Source organism: Colletotrichum jinshuiense, chromosome 2 (genome assembly GCF_051148585.1).
Source record: "Colletotrichum jinshuiense chromosome 2, complete sequence".
Lineage (NCBI taxonomy): Eukaryota > Fungi > Ascomycota > Sordariomycetes > Glomerellales > Glomerellaceae > Colletotrichum > Colletotrichum jinshuiense.
Window position 1 is genome coordinate 926607 of NC_139309.1, and position 16536 is coordinate 943142.

The 16536-nt window shown below is 54.7% G+C and overlaps 6 protein-coding genes across 6 annotated transcripts; 3 read left to right on the forward strand and 3 right to left on the reverse strand.

Annotated features, from left to right (window-relative positions):
* Positions 1–221: 221 nt before the first annotated feature.
* On the reverse strand, positions 222–1224 carry EsH8_II_000247 (cytochrome c oxidase assembly protein CtaG/Cox11-domain-containing protein; the record flags this gene model as incomplete). The annotated part of the gene is made up of 4 exons (XM_083263545.1): positions 222–280; positions 341–794; positions 859–928; positions 986–1224. The coding sequence occupies 4 exons, from the start codon at positions 1222–1224 to the stop codon at positions 222–224; spliced, it is 822 nt and encodes a 273-aa protein (XP_083120867.1).
* A 397-nt stretch (positions 1225–1621) lies between these two features.
* Positions 1622–3833, reverse strand: EsH8_II_000248 (NAD(P)/FAD-dependent oxidoreductase; the record flags this gene model as incomplete). Its single annotated transcript, XM_083263546.1, has 4 exons — positions 1622–2543; positions 2593–3010; positions 3062–3258; positions 3814–3833. The coding sequence occupies 4 exons, from the start codon at positions 3831–3833 to the stop codon at positions 1622–1624; spliced, it is 1557 nt and encodes a 518-aa protein (XP_083120868.1).
* Positions 3834–6511: 2678 nt separating this feature from the next.
* EsH8_II_000249 (v-SNARE protein VTI1) lies at positions 6512–7281 on the forward strand (the record flags this gene model as incomplete). Its single annotated transcript, XM_083263547.1, has 2 exons — positions 6512–7110; positions 7194–7281. The coding sequence occupies 2 exons, from the start codon at positions 6512–6514 to the stop codon at positions 7279–7281; spliced, it is 687 nt and encodes a 228-aa protein (XP_083120869.1).
* Positions 7282–7717: 436 nt separating this feature from the next.
* Positions 7718–11652, reverse strand: EsH8_II_000250 (mRNA-binding protein RRP12; the record flags this gene model as incomplete). The annotated part of the gene is made up of 2 exons (XM_083263548.1): positions 7718–11527; positions 11584–11652. 2 exons carry the CDS (start codon positions 11650–11652, stop codon positions 7718–7720), a joined length of 3879 nt encoding a protein of 1292 aa, XP_083120870.1.
* A 1464-nt stretch (positions 11653–13116) lies between these two features.
* EsH8_II_000251 (uncharacterized protein) lies at positions 13117–14157 on the forward strand (the record flags this gene model as incomplete). Its single annotated transcript, XM_083263549.1, has 2 exons — positions 13117–13405; positions 13466–14157. 2 exons carry the CDS (start codon positions 13117–13119, stop codon positions 14155–14157), a joined length of 981 nt encoding a protein of 326 aa, XP_083120871.1.
* Positions 14158–14629: 472 nt separating this feature from the next.
* On the forward strand, positions 14630–15838 carry EsH8_II_000252 (FAD dependent oxidoreductase; the record flags this gene model as incomplete). The annotated part of the gene is made up of 1 exon (XM_083263550.1): positions 14630–15838. The coding sequence occupies one exon, from the start codon at positions 14630–14632 to the stop codon at positions 15836–15838; it is 1209 nt and encodes a 402-aa protein (XP_083120872.1).
* Positions 15839–16536: the final 698 nt, after the last annotated feature.

Below are 16536 nucleotides of genomic sequence, written 5' to 3' on the forward strand. Positions count from 1 at the left end.
TATGCCGCTCAATTCATACTCCGATAAATGCAAAGGCCCTTTTAAACGCCTTGTTTAATGCTCTTCTCTCCCAAGCGGTATACAGTAATAGTTAACACGATATGAGCTCGAGGTTCAGGTGGCTTTTATACAAATAGGATCATGGTAAAAGATGTCATCGGAGTGGGGAATGTGGCAGAGGGAGCTCGTCTCGTCCTTGTCGTGAGGTCGACAAACCCGCTCTACTTGGATGCAAGCGGCACAGGCGCCTTGAACTTGCCATTGTCGTCGTACTTGGCCTCTGAATCACAGTGTCAGCAAACACGACAGTTTCCCCAAGGCATATAAGAGCAAAACCTACTGAAAAAGGTGTAATTCAACGTCACAGTCTCGATGCCGCGCATGTTGACATCATTGACGATATCGGGGTCCAAGTAGAAGAAAACCGGCATGTCGACCGTCTCGCCCGCATTCAACCGCTGCTCTTCGAAGCAGAAGCACTGAATCTTGCTGAAGTACGGCGCCACCTGGCCCGGCGTGACGCTGTACGTCGCGACACCAATGATATCCGAGTCGGAGTTGTTCGTTGCCGTGTAGAAGGCCAATGCTGTCTCACCGGGGAGAACGCGGACCTCTCTCTGCTGCGGGGTGAACTTCCAGGGCAGCACGTCTGAAACGGACGAGCTGAAGGTGACGCGGATACGGCTTGCGGAAGTAACGGGGACGAGGCGCGAGGCGAGGCCGTCTTCGCTGTAGTCGATGTCGGGGCCGTGGGCGCGGATGGGCTGGCCGCCCCAACCTGTTGTCTGGCAGATCTTGTATATGGTCAGCACTGCGGTACTCATGATGGATTGACAAGTATTGGGAGGAGAAACGTACCATCTTGTAGAGAGGAACGGAGCCGTAGGATAAGGCTACTGTTCCTAGGATGATGCTGAGGGTATAGTACCTGCGTTTGCGCTTAGCCTGCGACCCGCGCAATCAATTGCTCTTCCGTGTTACCTACGCTGTTGTGGCATTCTTCCGTTTATAATGTGCATGGACCTGCTCCATGGACGGCGCTCCAGGAAAGCTCTGTGTGTTCTGCTTCGGTGACGGCGTCGTCGAGGCGGCGCGGCGGGCGGCGGCTGCGGGAGAAGAATGAACGCTGCGAGGTGAGGGACGGGCGTGCTGGCAGAAGAAGCAGCTCCATTTCTGTGTCGATTGCGACGACAGGCGCCACGGGAGGCGCGGTAGAGCATTCATGATCGTGAGAGGTACGGGTGAACGTGAGGGAGGTTGTTGGAAGCTGCTTCGGTGTCATGCCATTTGCCCAAGCCACCGGGATTTAGAGGTGGGACGCCTGGCAGACGCCGAAGGAGGCCGGAACGGGCGGGGTGGTTGTTCCGCCCCGGGCATCGACCTCAGCGGCTTTAGGGGTCCAGGCACTGGGATGTCAGCGGGTACCCCACTGAATCTCTAGTTCTGCAGGGGACCCAGGATGCTTCGACACCTCATCAACATACAACTGGCAGACATACACGAAGAAGATAGATCTACATGCACTTCTGGCATCAAATATGTTCGCTAATTCGATAGAAAGCTGTCAATGTTTACAATTATATAACTAAGTAAGGCGGGTTCTTTCGAACCAAGCACTTCTTCATGCAGATTTACCATTCTTCAGTGACCTTCGCAGACCATTCACACGGGGGGATATCGCTCTCTTCGCCACGCCCAGAACTCTGTCCAGTATCCTTATCACGAAAACCTGGATAATGAGGATAACAAGCCTAACCAAAAGGTCACCAAGACCAAGCGAAGGTCTCCTCCCGCGGCTGTAGGTAGAGTCAACAAACTGGAAGGGCAGTTTTGCATACAGGTGATCCTGAGCAATGTGCAATCCGCTGCTGAAGCCGTCCTCGTGGAAGCCGTACTTTGTCCAGGCGCCGGCGTAGCTAATTCCTCGCTTATTCTGGATGCGAGGGAGAAGCTTCTGAGCGCGGACGGCGTCCGGCGTATAGAGAGGGTGGCGGTAGGTGAATGAGCCCTGTATCGTGTCTGGATTCGGCTGATGCAGGGGGTTCATTGTTACGAGAACGTCGCCGAACGTCTCGCGCGGGATGTGCTGAAGGATATTCATGTTGTAGGTGAGGGAGACCTGGTCGATATTCTTCTTGCCCGTCGAGGGTGAAGATAGGGTGAGGTAGTTCCAGCTAGACCATGCTTTCGTTGATGCCGGCATGAGCGAAAGATCTGAGTGAAGGACCACCGAGTTCTCGGACGTCTTGAACGCGGAGAGAATCTCCTTCTCTTCCGGCGTGGCTGACCCTTCTATAATTCTGAGAGCCTGGTCCCCGTGCGTTGCCAGGATAACATGGTCGTAGACATCGGACTTGCCGTTGTGTGTGTGTACTCGAACTCTGCCATTCTCCTCACTAGTGACCTGCGTGACTTGCGTGTTCAGGAAGAGGTGATTTGAAGGGAAGCCTTTCATGACAGCGTCAATGTAAGACTTGCCACACTTCTTCAAGGTAAGCCACTGCGGTCTTGTGGAAACTGTCGACAGGAGGTGGTGATTCCACCTTGGCCCATGTCAGTTCTACTCACTACTCGCAAAGCAACGACACTTACATGAAGCGAACCAATGTGACCGCCGGGAAGTCCAGCGTGCACTTGTCCGGACTTGTGCTCCACACGGCGGCAGTCATGGGAATAAGATAGTCGTCCCTGAAGCCATCCGAATAACCTTCTCTTTCGAGGTACTCGCCAATCGTCTCCTCCCGCTTAGCTCCCTTGCTGTTGCCGTTCACCGCAGCGGCATCATTCTCGTCGTCGGCCATCAACAGGTCCAGAGCAAACTGATTGAAACGGATAATATCGAAAATCATCCTCCACATCCGGAGCGAGAAAATATTCTTCCTCTGGGCGAAGACGGCGTCTAAACTGGTGCCAGCCCATTCGAACAAGCCGTGGTCCCGAGTAACACCGAAAGTCATTTCCGTTGGTACTGTGTCCACCTTGACCTTTTTGAGGAAGTTGAGAAAGTTGGCTGGATATTATGTGAGTAAGACACTCATGTCAGCTTTTTGAGGAGACCCACGATATGTCGCCGTGTTCATGACGATGAAGCCGGTATCGACGCTCGTTTCATATTTGCCGTTCCGCCAGCTCACTGTGTTGGTGTGTCCGCCGAGCCTCGACGAGGCCTCATACAAATAGACGTCATGGTAACTCCGGTTCAGCGCCCACAGGGCAGAGATACCGGCGCATCCACTTCCGACAACGGCGACCTTCTTCCTAAGCTTAGGGTCAATAGGGGAGCCCACGGAGCCCACGGAATCCAACGACGGTGTACGGGGCATGGTTGAGGAGAGTGGACGGAGAAGGGAAGAATGCAAGGTCTGGGGTATGAACAAGGCACGTCTCGCGCGCGCGCGCAAGTTGCAATGCTAGGGTCGCATATATAAAGAGATGACGAAGAAATCAGGGAGGTCGGCAGGTAGTCTGTGTCTTGGAAAGACGGCGAGGAGGGGGCCGCTCACAAGCCACGGGCGAGGATTTGGGGAAGAAGGATAATGGTTCGCACATGTCACAGCCCAGCTGCCCTCAGACACCCCGCCCCAAGTTTGGGGAAGGACAAAGTATCAAGTCTGCGGAGATGGCATGGTAGCACAGCCGAGCTCCGGACCAATGCGCCTAGTGCTGCAGCTTGCGCCAGCGGCAGACAGTTTCGAGGAAAGAAGCACAGCGAGGTGGGTAGTGGTGTGTGTGTTAAAAGGGCGGCGGTGGCAAGAAGGCAAGGACGGAAGGAAGAACACGAAGCCCCAATGAGACATGCGAGAAACAACTTACAGCGGCTGACCAGGGGCCATATTGATGGTGTTCGAGGATTTGGGGGGTGGTGAAGCCAAGGATGATCGACAAGTAGCTACAGACGCGCGCGCCCCTCCGATCTTTAAGATAAGTTTTGCGACGACAGGGAGAGGGAAAGTGAGAGTCGGGAGGAATGCGGCAGACGTTTGCTCGGGAGACCACGATGGAATGAAACCAAACTCAGCTCCCGGAGTTCCCACGCGCAATGACGCTTGCATTGTCCCCCATCCCCTGCACCCGATCTCTGTTTCCCCAACTGTTCCCAGCCCCCCCGGTCTTTGGTTCCGCTCTGGCTCAACACAAGGCACTTGGCGCCACAGGTGGCTGCCCGGGCCGTCTGACGTGAATAGAGGCTAAGAACGTCGTGGCGCCCGTTCATTAAGTTCGGAAGTCACTACAGGCGACATCACGCATTTGTTGGGGCGCAGAAGACCGACTGCCTGAGGGACGATCGTGAGGAAGAAGTAAACCGATTCACTACCATTGGCTGTCACGTGGGCGGGTTTGCAATTTCCAGACCTGTTTAAAACCTCGTCTCTCGAAACACCTGGATCTTAGAATTTGATCGATCCTCGTCAAGTGCAATTGTACTTTGTTAACAGTGGTTAAGCGCCCCTGCACGCATCAGCTCTAGCAGTATGTATCTCTACCAATTCCAGTAGCATGATGTCGCCTCTCGTCAACGCAAAGCAAATAGGCTTTATACATCTCTCAGTAAAACAAATCACAACTTCTTCCTCACTACCGGAGACAAGCTCCAGCAAGCAATGAAAAAGAAAAAGGTACGCCTGTCAGACGTCCATCGACACCCACCCCGACCATGCGCCCTAGGGCAAGACCATAATCGGGGACGAGATCATCACCGCTCTCTATACAGCAAAGACGAAGTCCAGGCCGCCCTCCTTGCGGAGGGTGCGAGAGCAACCAGAGTTCTTCACTCTAGGGTGTCGAGGATATCACTCATCAACCAGGGTGGGATCTGTGGCTCCTTTAGGGAACCAAGAGAGGGTCGAATACTATAGAAATGATTCTCTGAAGTATTGTCGACATAAGGAAAAAAGAAGAAGAAAATCCTAAGAGACGCGGTGGGAGGTCCTTCTTTTATAGAATTCTGGCCAGGCAGGCGGTTGCGCACGGGCCATGGATCGCTTGGGAGAATTTTTCTCTCTGCGGTGGGGGACGACAGCTGAAAATCTTGAGCGAAGGCTGGTCACCGCCCAGGTGCAGGCTGTTTTTGCCGCTTTCTCGACGAAGGACGACTTTCACGTGAAAACTTTTCTCTGCAAACTTTGGATGGCAGCCCAAGAGGGCGCGGACCAAATTTTCTTCGAATATTTGGCTGTAATAAATTTCCAATGGAACGGGCGCCTGTTTGGAGACAGTACTGAGCGTCGCGTGCGGCAGGCGACTCTTCTGCCAGATCTATCACATCATTCAAGATCTCATGCGCTGCGCACGATTTGTCCGCACAGGACGCGTGATATAACGCGTATTCTTAGACTACGTAGCTGCTTGTGATACTGCCAAAATCATAATGCCGGGTCCGGGGGGGCCTTCGGTGAGCAGAATTGTCAGATGGCAGCTCAATGTTGCAATAGCTGCCTTGTTGCAATGCATGTCATCGGTCACACAGCGAACCCAGCATTCCTGGTCCTGCCTAGGTGAAATCTAGGCAGTTGTATCCGTGTAATGATGGAGCTTTTGTCGCTCCAACCCACGACCGGTACTGGTAGCAGTGACGCCTGATCCAGGCAGCCTTGAAATGGCCCAAATCGGCCAACGAAGCTGCAGTAGCCGGTCCATGGCCTATCCGTACCATACCAGACAAGCAGCCTGGCCACGTAGGATGTTCCACATCCTGCGTGGGATATTCGTGGCAAACAAGGATAATTATGACGCCTCTCGGGCAGTCCAGATCCATACGATGCACACAAGTCACAGCAAACAGCAGTTCACGACAGTAAAATGTCGAGCACTCAACGGGATCGGAAAACGTGCAGGATCGAGTTCCCAATTCTTTAAAGCGCCGTGACGAAGCGTCTCCCGAAAGAGAACACCACGCCATCAGTCTACCCGGCTTAAGTTCAACTCAGCGCCCGTTAGAACACCGAAGTGTCCAGGCGACGCAGAGCCGAGTTTCTTCTAGAGCCGGGGGTTCAACTTTGAAGAAGAAAAAGAGAAAAGGAAACGAAGTTTCACGCAGGGCGAGCTCTATAAAAAGCCTGCAGCGGAACGAAAAACTAGAATGCACGGACCATAGACATCACGTGTGTCTCTCTCGAGCAGCTGAGGTAAGGCGCCGGTCTGACTAGGCCCAAGTGGCTGGTGCCCCGCACCCACCCCGATTGGTGCACCAGCCACTCGGGAGCATGATGTCGCCAAGCCCGGTCCTGACTTACGCAGACTACATGCGACCAAGGACATCCAACAAGACGAATCCAACCCTCCCATCCTTGACCGTTCCCGGCTTTACCAAACCTACAACCGACGAACCCGCCTTAAACGACCATCGATTCCAACATCAATCCACAACGAGAAACGTTTACGCTAGATTTCCAGTGGACACACAAAAAGGAGGCGCTCCCCCTTCCGATCCGTTCCCCCCCCATCACCCTCAAGGCGAAGCCACGCATCCCTCCAACGCCCCTAGCAACACTCAACCACAACGTCTATCGCCATGTCTAACCCTCTCGAAACCGAGCCCGGCTCCGAGCGCTTCAGCGATTATGAGGCCGAGTTGAAGCTTGTACAAGCCGATCTCGTCCAGAAACTCGACCAAATCCCCGAACTCTCTGGCGAGCCGCGCAAAGCCGCCCTCAGCTCCGCCGAGCGTGCCCTCGAGGAGGCAGACGAGCTGCTCGCCCAGATGCGCCTCGAGAAGGCAAACATCCCCACCACCCTCCGCAGCAAGATCAACGCCCGCTTCCGCAACCACGAGTCCGACATCGACACACACAAGCGCAAGCTGCGCTCTCTCGCCGACGACCGCGCCGCTCTGTTTGGTGCCCGCTACACCGATAACCCCTCGGGGAGTGGGCAGGACGTCCAGCTAGAGCAGCGTCAGCAGCTGCTTTCGGGAACAGACCGCCTCGATCGGTCTACCCAGCGCCTAAAGGCAAGCCAGGCCCTCGCCAACGAGACCGAGGGCATTGGCGCCAGCATCCTTGGAGACCTCCACACGCAACGCGAGACCATCCAGCATACCCACGACCGCCTGCTCGAGAGTGAGGGTTATGTGGACCGCAGCGTCAAGACGTTGCGGGGGATGGCACGTAGGTAAATAACGTCCCTTACACCCCTCTTCAGCGGCAGTAGTAGTTGGAGTCAACAAGCAACGGGTATCGCTAACACAGTGTAAGGATGGCTACCAATCGGGTGATCACCATCTCCATCATCACCATTCTGGTCCTTCTCATCATTGCCGTCATTTACAGCAAATTCAGATAAAGAACAGCGGCAACAGCAGGCCCGTCAGAGGCGCGGGTCCGGAGTTTTTGGTTTGTATAAGGATTCTGTCACGATTACTTTTTTTTTTTCATTTGTTTCCCGGGAGCTTCATAGTGTTTTGTGTTTATGCGGAGAAGGGGGCTTCGGGTGAATGTTATATAACGATGAGAAATGCCCCTGGTCTGGGTTTGAAGAAGGCCGAGTCGAAACAGAGACGTATCAATCAAAACACCATGGCACTAGAAATGGCGTTCTGTCAGACATTCATACACATGCGAATCTCAGTTGGTTGTTGTAAATATCAATCTTTTTCTCTATTTACCGTACCGTGAAGACGCCGCATTTGAGACCCTCCCTTTCAAAACGGGGTCGCTTTTAACCTCATTGAAGGGGTATAATCACACTAAATTTCAAGAAAACCCAACATGCGCAGCGTCTATCTTCTTGCGCCTCGTCCGCCTCTTCCACCCTTGTTGACTCCTCCGCTCGACACAGGGCCTCCTCGTCTCCTATCTTCGCCGAGACCCTTCCGGCCGCTGGCAATGCCACCCCTACCGCCGCGTCCGCCGCGGCCGCCAGGTCCACCACGTCCACCGCGTCCACCGAACCCGCCACGGCCGCCAGGTCCATCGCGTCCGTCACGTCCACCAAATCCGCCACGTCCGCCAGGTCCATCACGGCCACCACGTCCACCACGGGCCGGGCCGCCGCGTCCGCCGCGGAAAGACCTGTCAGCACCCCGGCTTCTATCGACTTGAGCCTTGACAGCCGCGGCATCTCCCTCGTCCATATCCTCCATTTCGTCATCATCCTGTCCGCGCTTGTTGCTGAACTTGAGCTTGCCGCGAAGACCCCTCTTGGCCACGTCCTTGCCCTTGAGCGCAGCGACGTAGGCGCCGACGCCAGACTCGCCGTTCTCGGCACCGTCAATCTCCATCGCACCATCGTCATCCTTGCCCAGGATCAGCTTGCCGTCGAGATCGGTTCTGGCCCTGGTCTTGGTAGGTTTGCGCATCCTGACGGGCTTGGTGGACGAAATGTTGGCGAGAGCGTTGCGGTCGAGCAGATCGAGCGGCTCGTCCTCGTCCTCGACGATGTACGTGTTGCCGCCCTTCCTGTTGCCACGCTTGCCCTTGGGGCCTGCGGCAGCACCCTCGTCGTCGGACTCGTCATCCGAGCCCTCGGATTCACTGCTGTAAAGTGCTTGGTCGAGCTCGTTGTCGAACTTGCGTCCCTGGCGGGGGTCCTCCTCGTCACTCTCCTCACCGGCCTGTCTGGCGGCGTCCTTCTTCTTCTTGCTGCGCTCCTTGGTCTTGCGGATGTTGACGATGAGCTTCCTATCGCCCTCGGGGCAGTTCTGGCTGACGAGTTCGAAGCCGAACTTGCGCACCATGCGCTCCAGGATGTGCCTAACCTTGCTCTTGAAGTGGCCCTTGTGTTCGTGGCCCCAGATGATGAGGTTGGGGATCAAGGTCGACAGCCTGGGGATGACAAGCTCCGAGGGAAGACTGAGGACGCAGATCTTGACGAATCCCAAGACGCTCTTGACGATTTCGCGGTTGTTGGAGGTCAGGAAGAGGTCCATGGTCTGGACAAGATCGGCCAGGGTCTCGGTGCTGAAGGATCGTCTGAACTCGTAGAGCACGCGACTGAGGGCAGTGATGGATGCAGAGATCATGTGGGGAGTGCTACCGACGAGACCAGCACTGACCATGGTGAGGAACTCCTCAATGTTGGCTTTGCCAGCGGGCGCATCATCGGGCATGTGAGGAACCTTGGTGTTGTCGATGGGAGCGCCGTTCGCAGACTCCATCCGGTGGCCAATCTGAACCAGGAGGTCATAAGCGGCCTCTCTGGCGCGCTCGTTGTTCTCCTTGCAGCCGATGACAACCTCGCTGAGAATGGAGGGGATAAAGTGGAGGGAGGTGTCGGGAATGAAGGGGAGGAGCGCAGACAAGGCACCCAGGCGCTCTCTGCGAGCAGGAGCGGACACCTTGTCAGCACTAGTCAAGAACATTTGTTGCAACTCGTCGCTGCGAGCTTCAAGCGCCAGCTTGCCGGTTTCTGACTCGGCAAGACGGGGGACCAGCTTGTAGGCCTTCTTCTGCAACTGCGGCTCGTTCTCCTTGAAAATGATGACAGTGGCGATTTCGAAAAGGGCAGTGTAGCTCTCGCGGGGAAGGTAGACGGCAATGGTGATGATCAGATCCATCAAGGTGTTGCTTGTTGACGGCATCTGGTCCTTGGGCTTCTGTTGCTGTTTAGGCTTCTGTTGCTCCTCAGCAGCTTGCTGCAGTTCCGCTGCGAGCATCTTGCTGACCCGGTCGAAAGTATCGATAAGCTCCTTCTCGGGAGTGACGCTCAGGAAAGCGTTAATGGTAAGTAGAATAGGACCTCTTGACTGAGGCAGGGTTTGCGTGTAAACGTTGAAGAGAACCGCAAGCATGTTCCCGGCAAAACTGCCCAGGTGCGCCAAGTTCTTCTTCGCGGTAGCCTTGGAGACGCGGCTTTGAAGGACCAAGTCCTCCTCGCCATCATCCTCGATAGTGGCAATAGCCTGGTTGGACTCGATGAGAGTCTTGAGAGCACGGCAAACCTCCAGGCGGAGCTCAACTTGCTTGTACAGAATGTTGGCCAGGAGCTCAGCGAAGGTCTGATCGAAGGTCTCGGTCACATCAAGCGGAAGATCGCAGTAACCGGGCAGAGTCGCCCAGATTTGCTGCACGAGGGTTTCGAAGATCTTGACCTCCATGGTCTTCTCCGCCTTACCGTGGTCCAGCACACGCTGGAACATAAGCTCACTGAGAGGAACCATCTCCTGTCGGAAATGCGCCAGGTTGGTGTTGCTGACATAGTCACGGAGGATGGGGAACATCCACGCGCGACCCTGCTGACCCTTAACGGGCTTGGCAATGTTCAGGGGGAGAATAGAGAGCACTGCCTCAGGACCCATGGCACGAACGGCCTTTCCGATAACTTCGTCGGCTTCCTTCTTGCCCTGGAACGAGTCACTGCCACGGAGGTCTCCAACGGCCTTGGTGATGTTGAGCATCATCGGGTGTGCTCGCCATCTCAAAGAGTCAAACATGGCTCCGAAAACGTTGAAGCTCTCCATCCAAGCCTGCTGATACTTGACACTGAGCAGAGACTCGGCAATCTTGGCGATCTTGTCAAGCGTCTTCTCGTCGTAAATGGATGGCTCGAGGATGACCTGCTTGGGAACGCAGTTCACCATGAACGAAACCAAACATTCTGAGGCAGAAATTCGGATGTTGTGGGCTGGTGACTCCAGATACTGAGCGACCATGGAAAAGATTTCGGGCAAGTTTTGGAATACGTCCTCGGGCTCAACCTGGGCGGAGACGTCGTATCCTCTTGAGAGAATGGCCAACCATGGCGGAATCAGTTGTGTGTCGTGTGCGGCAGGGCGAAGCTCTGAGATTATCTCCATAAGACGCGGGAGCTTGGCTGAGGCGACCTCATCGGCCATGCCCTCGAAAATCATCTCGAAGATCTCGAAAGTGGACATGGTCATGTACTCGTTGCCCGATCTCGAAATCCCCAGAAGCAGCTCGCAAAGAGACTCGATCTTCTTGCTGGGCCAGCCTCCACTCGAGGAAGCAATGGTCTTGATAAGCTGGAGGGCGTGGATCAGAGCGGGATCGTGCGCCGACTCCGCTCCGCTCTTCTGCTTCCTCGCCTGCTCAGCCTTTCCAGCAATGTCCTCGAGGTTCGCAAGGGCGGTGTGGGCGCACATGTCCGCAGCCGGGTGGTCAATTGAGGGGCTCGGGGGCGCGTTCCTGAGGACAGTTCGGAGCGCTTCTTGGGCCCTCTTTCGGATCTTGGGGCGGTGGTCAAGAGCGAGGTTGAGAAGGCCAGCGACGGCCCTTCGGGGACCAATCTGGGTCACGCCGAGCTCCCAAGCAGCAGAGTCCTGCGCAACAAGCAGACTCTCCAGGCATCCAATGGATGATCGGAGGAGGAGAGCTTCGGCATCTTCTTGGAGGAGTACGGGTGCCAGGGAGGTAAGAATCTGGGTGAACTTGGCTCGGAGAAGAGGTTGAGGCGCGAACGGGGTCACGGTGTCGAGGAGATAGACAACGGAGGTCGTAGTGTCCGAGATTATGTTGCCGCTCTCGACAGCTTGGGTGAGGAGCGCGAGAAGGGCGGCGAAGTAGCCGGTCGGAGTGGGCTGAGTGTTTTGCTCCTTCAATGTTGCGTCGACCGCCTGGAGGACAACCACCGTCTTCGGAACATGTTAGCCAGAAGCATTTCACAAATGTAGACGACAGAAAAGCTCACCCTCTTCTGGCTCTGCAGGCCCGGAGAGCGGATCTTGTCCAGCTTCTCGGCAAGGGTTGGAGTCGACATTGTGCTTGTCGTATTCCAATCCGTCGGGACCAACTGTGGGAGACGATGGAAGCCAATGCAGTCGAGATTCCTGTCTGCAGTTCCCAAATTTTTCCCTGGCGCAAAAAATCCTTATCGTGCCACCCCGCCCCCGATAAGGGTCGCTTAGCAAGGGTGTGCACTGTGCGGTTACCCAATGAAATGGGCGGCTTCTCCAGCAGAGTTTGCACGGCTCTCCAACGGTGTGGATTCCACGGCTTGATCCCCCACAGTCAAGTGTCAAGTGGAGGAATGAACATTCACTGCCTGTTACAATGGCATTTGCAGACTCCTGTCTTAGGTTATTTCCGCATTCCGAGAAACACAACCCGTCGCAATGTTAGCCAACCCAGCCCGCACAAAGGACTCGTGGCACATTCAACCGGATGAAACTTTGTATTGATGAGAGCATTCGATGGGGGGGATGCAATTTCCAATATCTAACGTGGCAGCTTTTGCATTAATGGATGATGGAACAGAACTTGAGGTTGTTGCTAAAGATAAGTCTGCCGTTACAAGTTTTAGTTTTCTGTGATTTTGGTGGGACTTGGTCTAGGTACATTCGGTGGCTGGAGCCGCTGACTCCTTCTAGTATAACGTGTAAGAATGTTCGTTAAATGCAGACAATCCTCCGAAGTGAAGCTAGGACGGTGTACATGTTGGGGATTGGTGACTTATCTCAATGAGTAATAGAAACTAAATGCAACTCAGAGAATCGAGGCTCTTGTTTGAATGAGGATTAAACGTATACAAAGAAACCCCTAATGCGCAGCATATCATGAACAAGAACATTTAGACCAAGGACCCACGAAAGTACATAAGACAGGTATCGTCGCAAGCATGGTAATACTGTCGTCAGAGAATAATAACTACGTGGGAATATAAACCACGTTCAAAAGATGCATGATAGAAAAGGGGCAGAGATACCAAGTCACATTGCCAGTTTCGGGAAGCAGACATCTTGAATTGCTAGAACAGCGCAGGTAACGATTGATATCTGTTGCCTAACTTTCTAGTATCACATCGCTTACTAACATCAAGTTCTGGCTTTTGCTAATTATATATGTCACGCTCCGGGAGAACTCCGAATTTGTGAGACTTGCATCCGCTCGTCTCACATCCATAAACCATCCGACCTCAACAGACAGAACACCGCATATGCAACTAGAAAATTACATCCTTGGCTCTAAGCAGGCTGGGTCAAATACGCAGCCAAAATCAAGGATTCCGAGGGGCAGGATGTAGTATTTGTGCCGTGAACGGTTTTCTAGCTTCGTCACGCACATCTTGGCAGGCAGAGAGCCGCTTATAATCTAGCAGTCTCCCCCTGTTCCCTCTCTCAACGAATTTGATCCTCACGTTTCACTTGCCTCAGTTCTCATGTCATCCCATTCTTGTTTGAAAGTTGCCGTATTCTAACTACACATCTGAAACCACCCAGTCTCTATGATGGCTTCTACCTCTACCTACGAGCCGCTACTGGCAACTCTGACCTTTACTCCGGGCGGCTTTCAACAAACCAAGGTGATCTCCCTAGGGCCCCAAACCACACCGTTCACGCCTCCCAGCGGTGTCTGCTCCGTCGCGGTTCGATGCCAAAACAAGCCTGAAGAACTGACTTCGGGCGCCGAATGTCTGGAAGACCAAGTGGTGGACGAGACCAAGGCCACATTGCCCACGCAATGCTTCCCCAAGAGCTACAACGACATCTGGCGGCCGTCGGGAAGCAAATTCAGTAAGAAAGCCCCGACTGGAAAAGAACAGCGGGAATGCTGCTAATAAGACACGAACCCAGGCGATGTGGCGAGCTTGGCCTACCCAGGCACGGCCTGTATTAGCGATTGGACGACGGCGTGCACGACAACCCTAACCCTGGAAAGTGCCCAGACTTTCGTCCAGACGTGGTGCTGTCCGCCAGGCTCGTACAGCTGTCTCACGGCATGGGGCGAGGCGACGCCGTGGAGAGACTGCGTGAGGCTTCTCAGCACGCCGACCGAAGTCTGGGTCAACAATATCGCGACCAGCGGAGGAACCGAGAAGACACTATGGAGCTCATGGAGGAAGGTCTCTCTCTCCGATCTCCCAAGCTCCGGGCCGCTTTCCGTCAAGCACCCCGTCTTTCCACTCTACGGCCATGCGCCTTTTCAAAGCACAAACGGCACAAATGAGGCCGGCTTGGCTACCGGGGCTATAGCAGGGATTGTAGTTGGGGCAGTGGTCCTGGCTCTCCTGCTTCTGGGCGGCGGCGTCTTCATATGTCTACGCAAACGGAAGCAGAAGAGAGCCGCTCTTGCTGCCCAGAGTGACATCAACGCCGCCAACGACGGGATATATTACAAAGGCATGGGCTACGATACTAAACAGGAGCTCCCTGGTCACGGGCCCGAGGCACGAGAAGTGGACGCCGCCCCGCCGCCTCCTGTTGAGCTGGCAGCGTACACGAGAGCTGCAGAAGTAGAAGGTAGTCGCCCTGCAGAGTTGTCATGATAGCATTCGTGGGAACTCGTAGTTATCACCTTTGCCGGCACGATGTCTGGCAATGGCTTGTTTTCTGCTCATAGGCCTCAACTTTCTAGACGTTCTAAATTCTGTCTTTGTCCAACCGTTGTTAATACAAGTTCTTGTCTCCAATATAATCTAGCCATCGGGTTTTTCTTAGAATGTTTTCGGTTATTCTAATCCACCGTGGCGTGTCTTGCGGGTCAATAACTCTTGTCGAGAACGGGGCACTGTGCTCTTGATTGGTCGAAACGACACTATGCTGCTAGCGGCTGCGCCCTTTCATTGACTTGGCTGCCACTCTTGACATTCGATGGGCGTATCTCTGAGCTGTGCAGTTGTATGAGCCAAAGGCATGAGACGAGATGAAGGTATATAGAGATGAAATACACTTCAAATGGGAGTTTTGTCCCATCACTTTAAGTTCAGTCGCATCATCACCTCATCCCTTTTGTTCACAATGTCCGAGTCCACTGAAACCGTCGTCATCGTCGGCGCTGGCATTGTCGGCTCCGCATTGGCGTATTTCCTGTCTGCATCGCCCACACCCCGGAACATCACAATAATCGACCGGTCTTTCGGCCCGCTCCTCGGGTCCACCGGCCACGCTCCCGGATTCGTCGGCCAGTTCAACGAGTCGGAAGTCCTTACGAGACTGGCCGTCGAGACCGTGTCGGAGTACACCAAGATTGACGGCGGCTTTGAGACCGTGGGTGGTCTGGAAATTGCTTTCCAGCCCGCAGGCGTTGACCGGCTGAAGTCGAGATGCGCAAATGCAGCGCGGCTGGGCCTTCCGGCCGAGATGCTGAGCATCGAGAAAGCACACGCGCTCGCGCCGGAGCTGGTGAAAGAGTCGGGCCCCGGCGCCGCAGTTTTCTTCGCTACCGACGGAACTGCAAACGCCTGCAGGATCACGTCCTTCTACCAGGAGGAGGCAAAGAAGTCCGGGGTGCGATTCGTGCAAAGCGATGTCAAGAAGCTCGTCGTTTCCGGGGGTCGCACCACAGGCGTCGAAATCCTGGACGGAGACTCCACGAGCCGGTTAGACGCCGACAGAGTGATCCTCACGACGGGTATATGGGCACAAGACCTGTGCAGCAGCCTTGACTTCCCAGTGCCTGTTATCCCAGTCGGCCACCCATACATGCACGGAAAGACGAGGTCACCGCTGCCTCGGAAGGTACCGTTCGTCCGCTGGCCAGAGCATCACGTCTACGCTAGAGACCATGGCGAAAGATTCGGAATTGGAAGCTATGACCACGCGCCAGTTGGATGCAAGTCGACAAATGGGACTGCTATTGGAGACTGGATCCAGGATTTCAAGGAGCCGCTGGAGATTGGCACGGGGTTTTTGCCATCGGTTGCCGCAGAGGATTTCGAGCACGGGGAAAGCTTCAACGGAATTTTCTCAATGACACCCGATAACATGCCGCTCGCTGGTTCGGTGGGGTCAGTACAAGGTCTACATATGGCTGTTGCGGTCTGGGTGACCCATGCTGCCGGTACAGCCAAGTTTCTGACGAAAGTAATTGATGGGTTGGAGGTAGACGAGAAGACACGGGAGGCTCTTGACCCGGAGCGATTCAGAGGGCAGGATTTTGCGGCGCTGGAGGAGAAGTCGCTGCTTGGATACAATTCCATTTATAAGACCGTAGCCAAGCAAGCATAGTTGAGTAGGAAATAACATCACCTGTTTAAGCCAAGTGCTGGGAAGAAGCATTGCCCTGTCACGTCTGTACTGGTAGAAACTGGAATTTCAGCTCCAATCTCAAAGTCCTTTGTGTGGTTTCGAAGGCTTCAAGTTGCCCTTGCGATGCCTGCCATCGTTGACTGAGAACATCCCCATATATTATGTGTTCGTCCTTACTGCTGAGATACATTGCTACACGATGCGCCGACCACTGGCGGTGTCAGACTTGGATGTAATAAAATACAGCCGGAGAGTTCGCTTCGTCGACGCCGACTAAATAACATAGCAGTGGAAGTTGGCTACGCCATCGAAATTTTGTCATCGTGGCGATCGGCGTGATGTCCATTTGGCCGCCGGCCAAAAGATGACCGACGCCGACAACTCCTCTTAGACCCAGGCTGCATTTGCATTTGCAGTGTGTCTCCGGGCACTCACGGGCGTGAGTCACCTCGTGACTCGGCTGCTTTAGCCCACGCGGATAGGAATCCCGAAAAATTACAATGTAAAGGCTGGCGTGCTCGCGGTGTTCCGGCCGCAGCCAGGTCGGCCGGCCGCTCACGCCACGGATGCAGCGGCCGAAGTCCCACAGCCCGGCCGGGCCTCCTCGGTGACGAACGTCGAGCGCCGAGAGACGTCGGCGTCGCAGCCACATGTATTGTTGCTTGGAGAACTGCGCC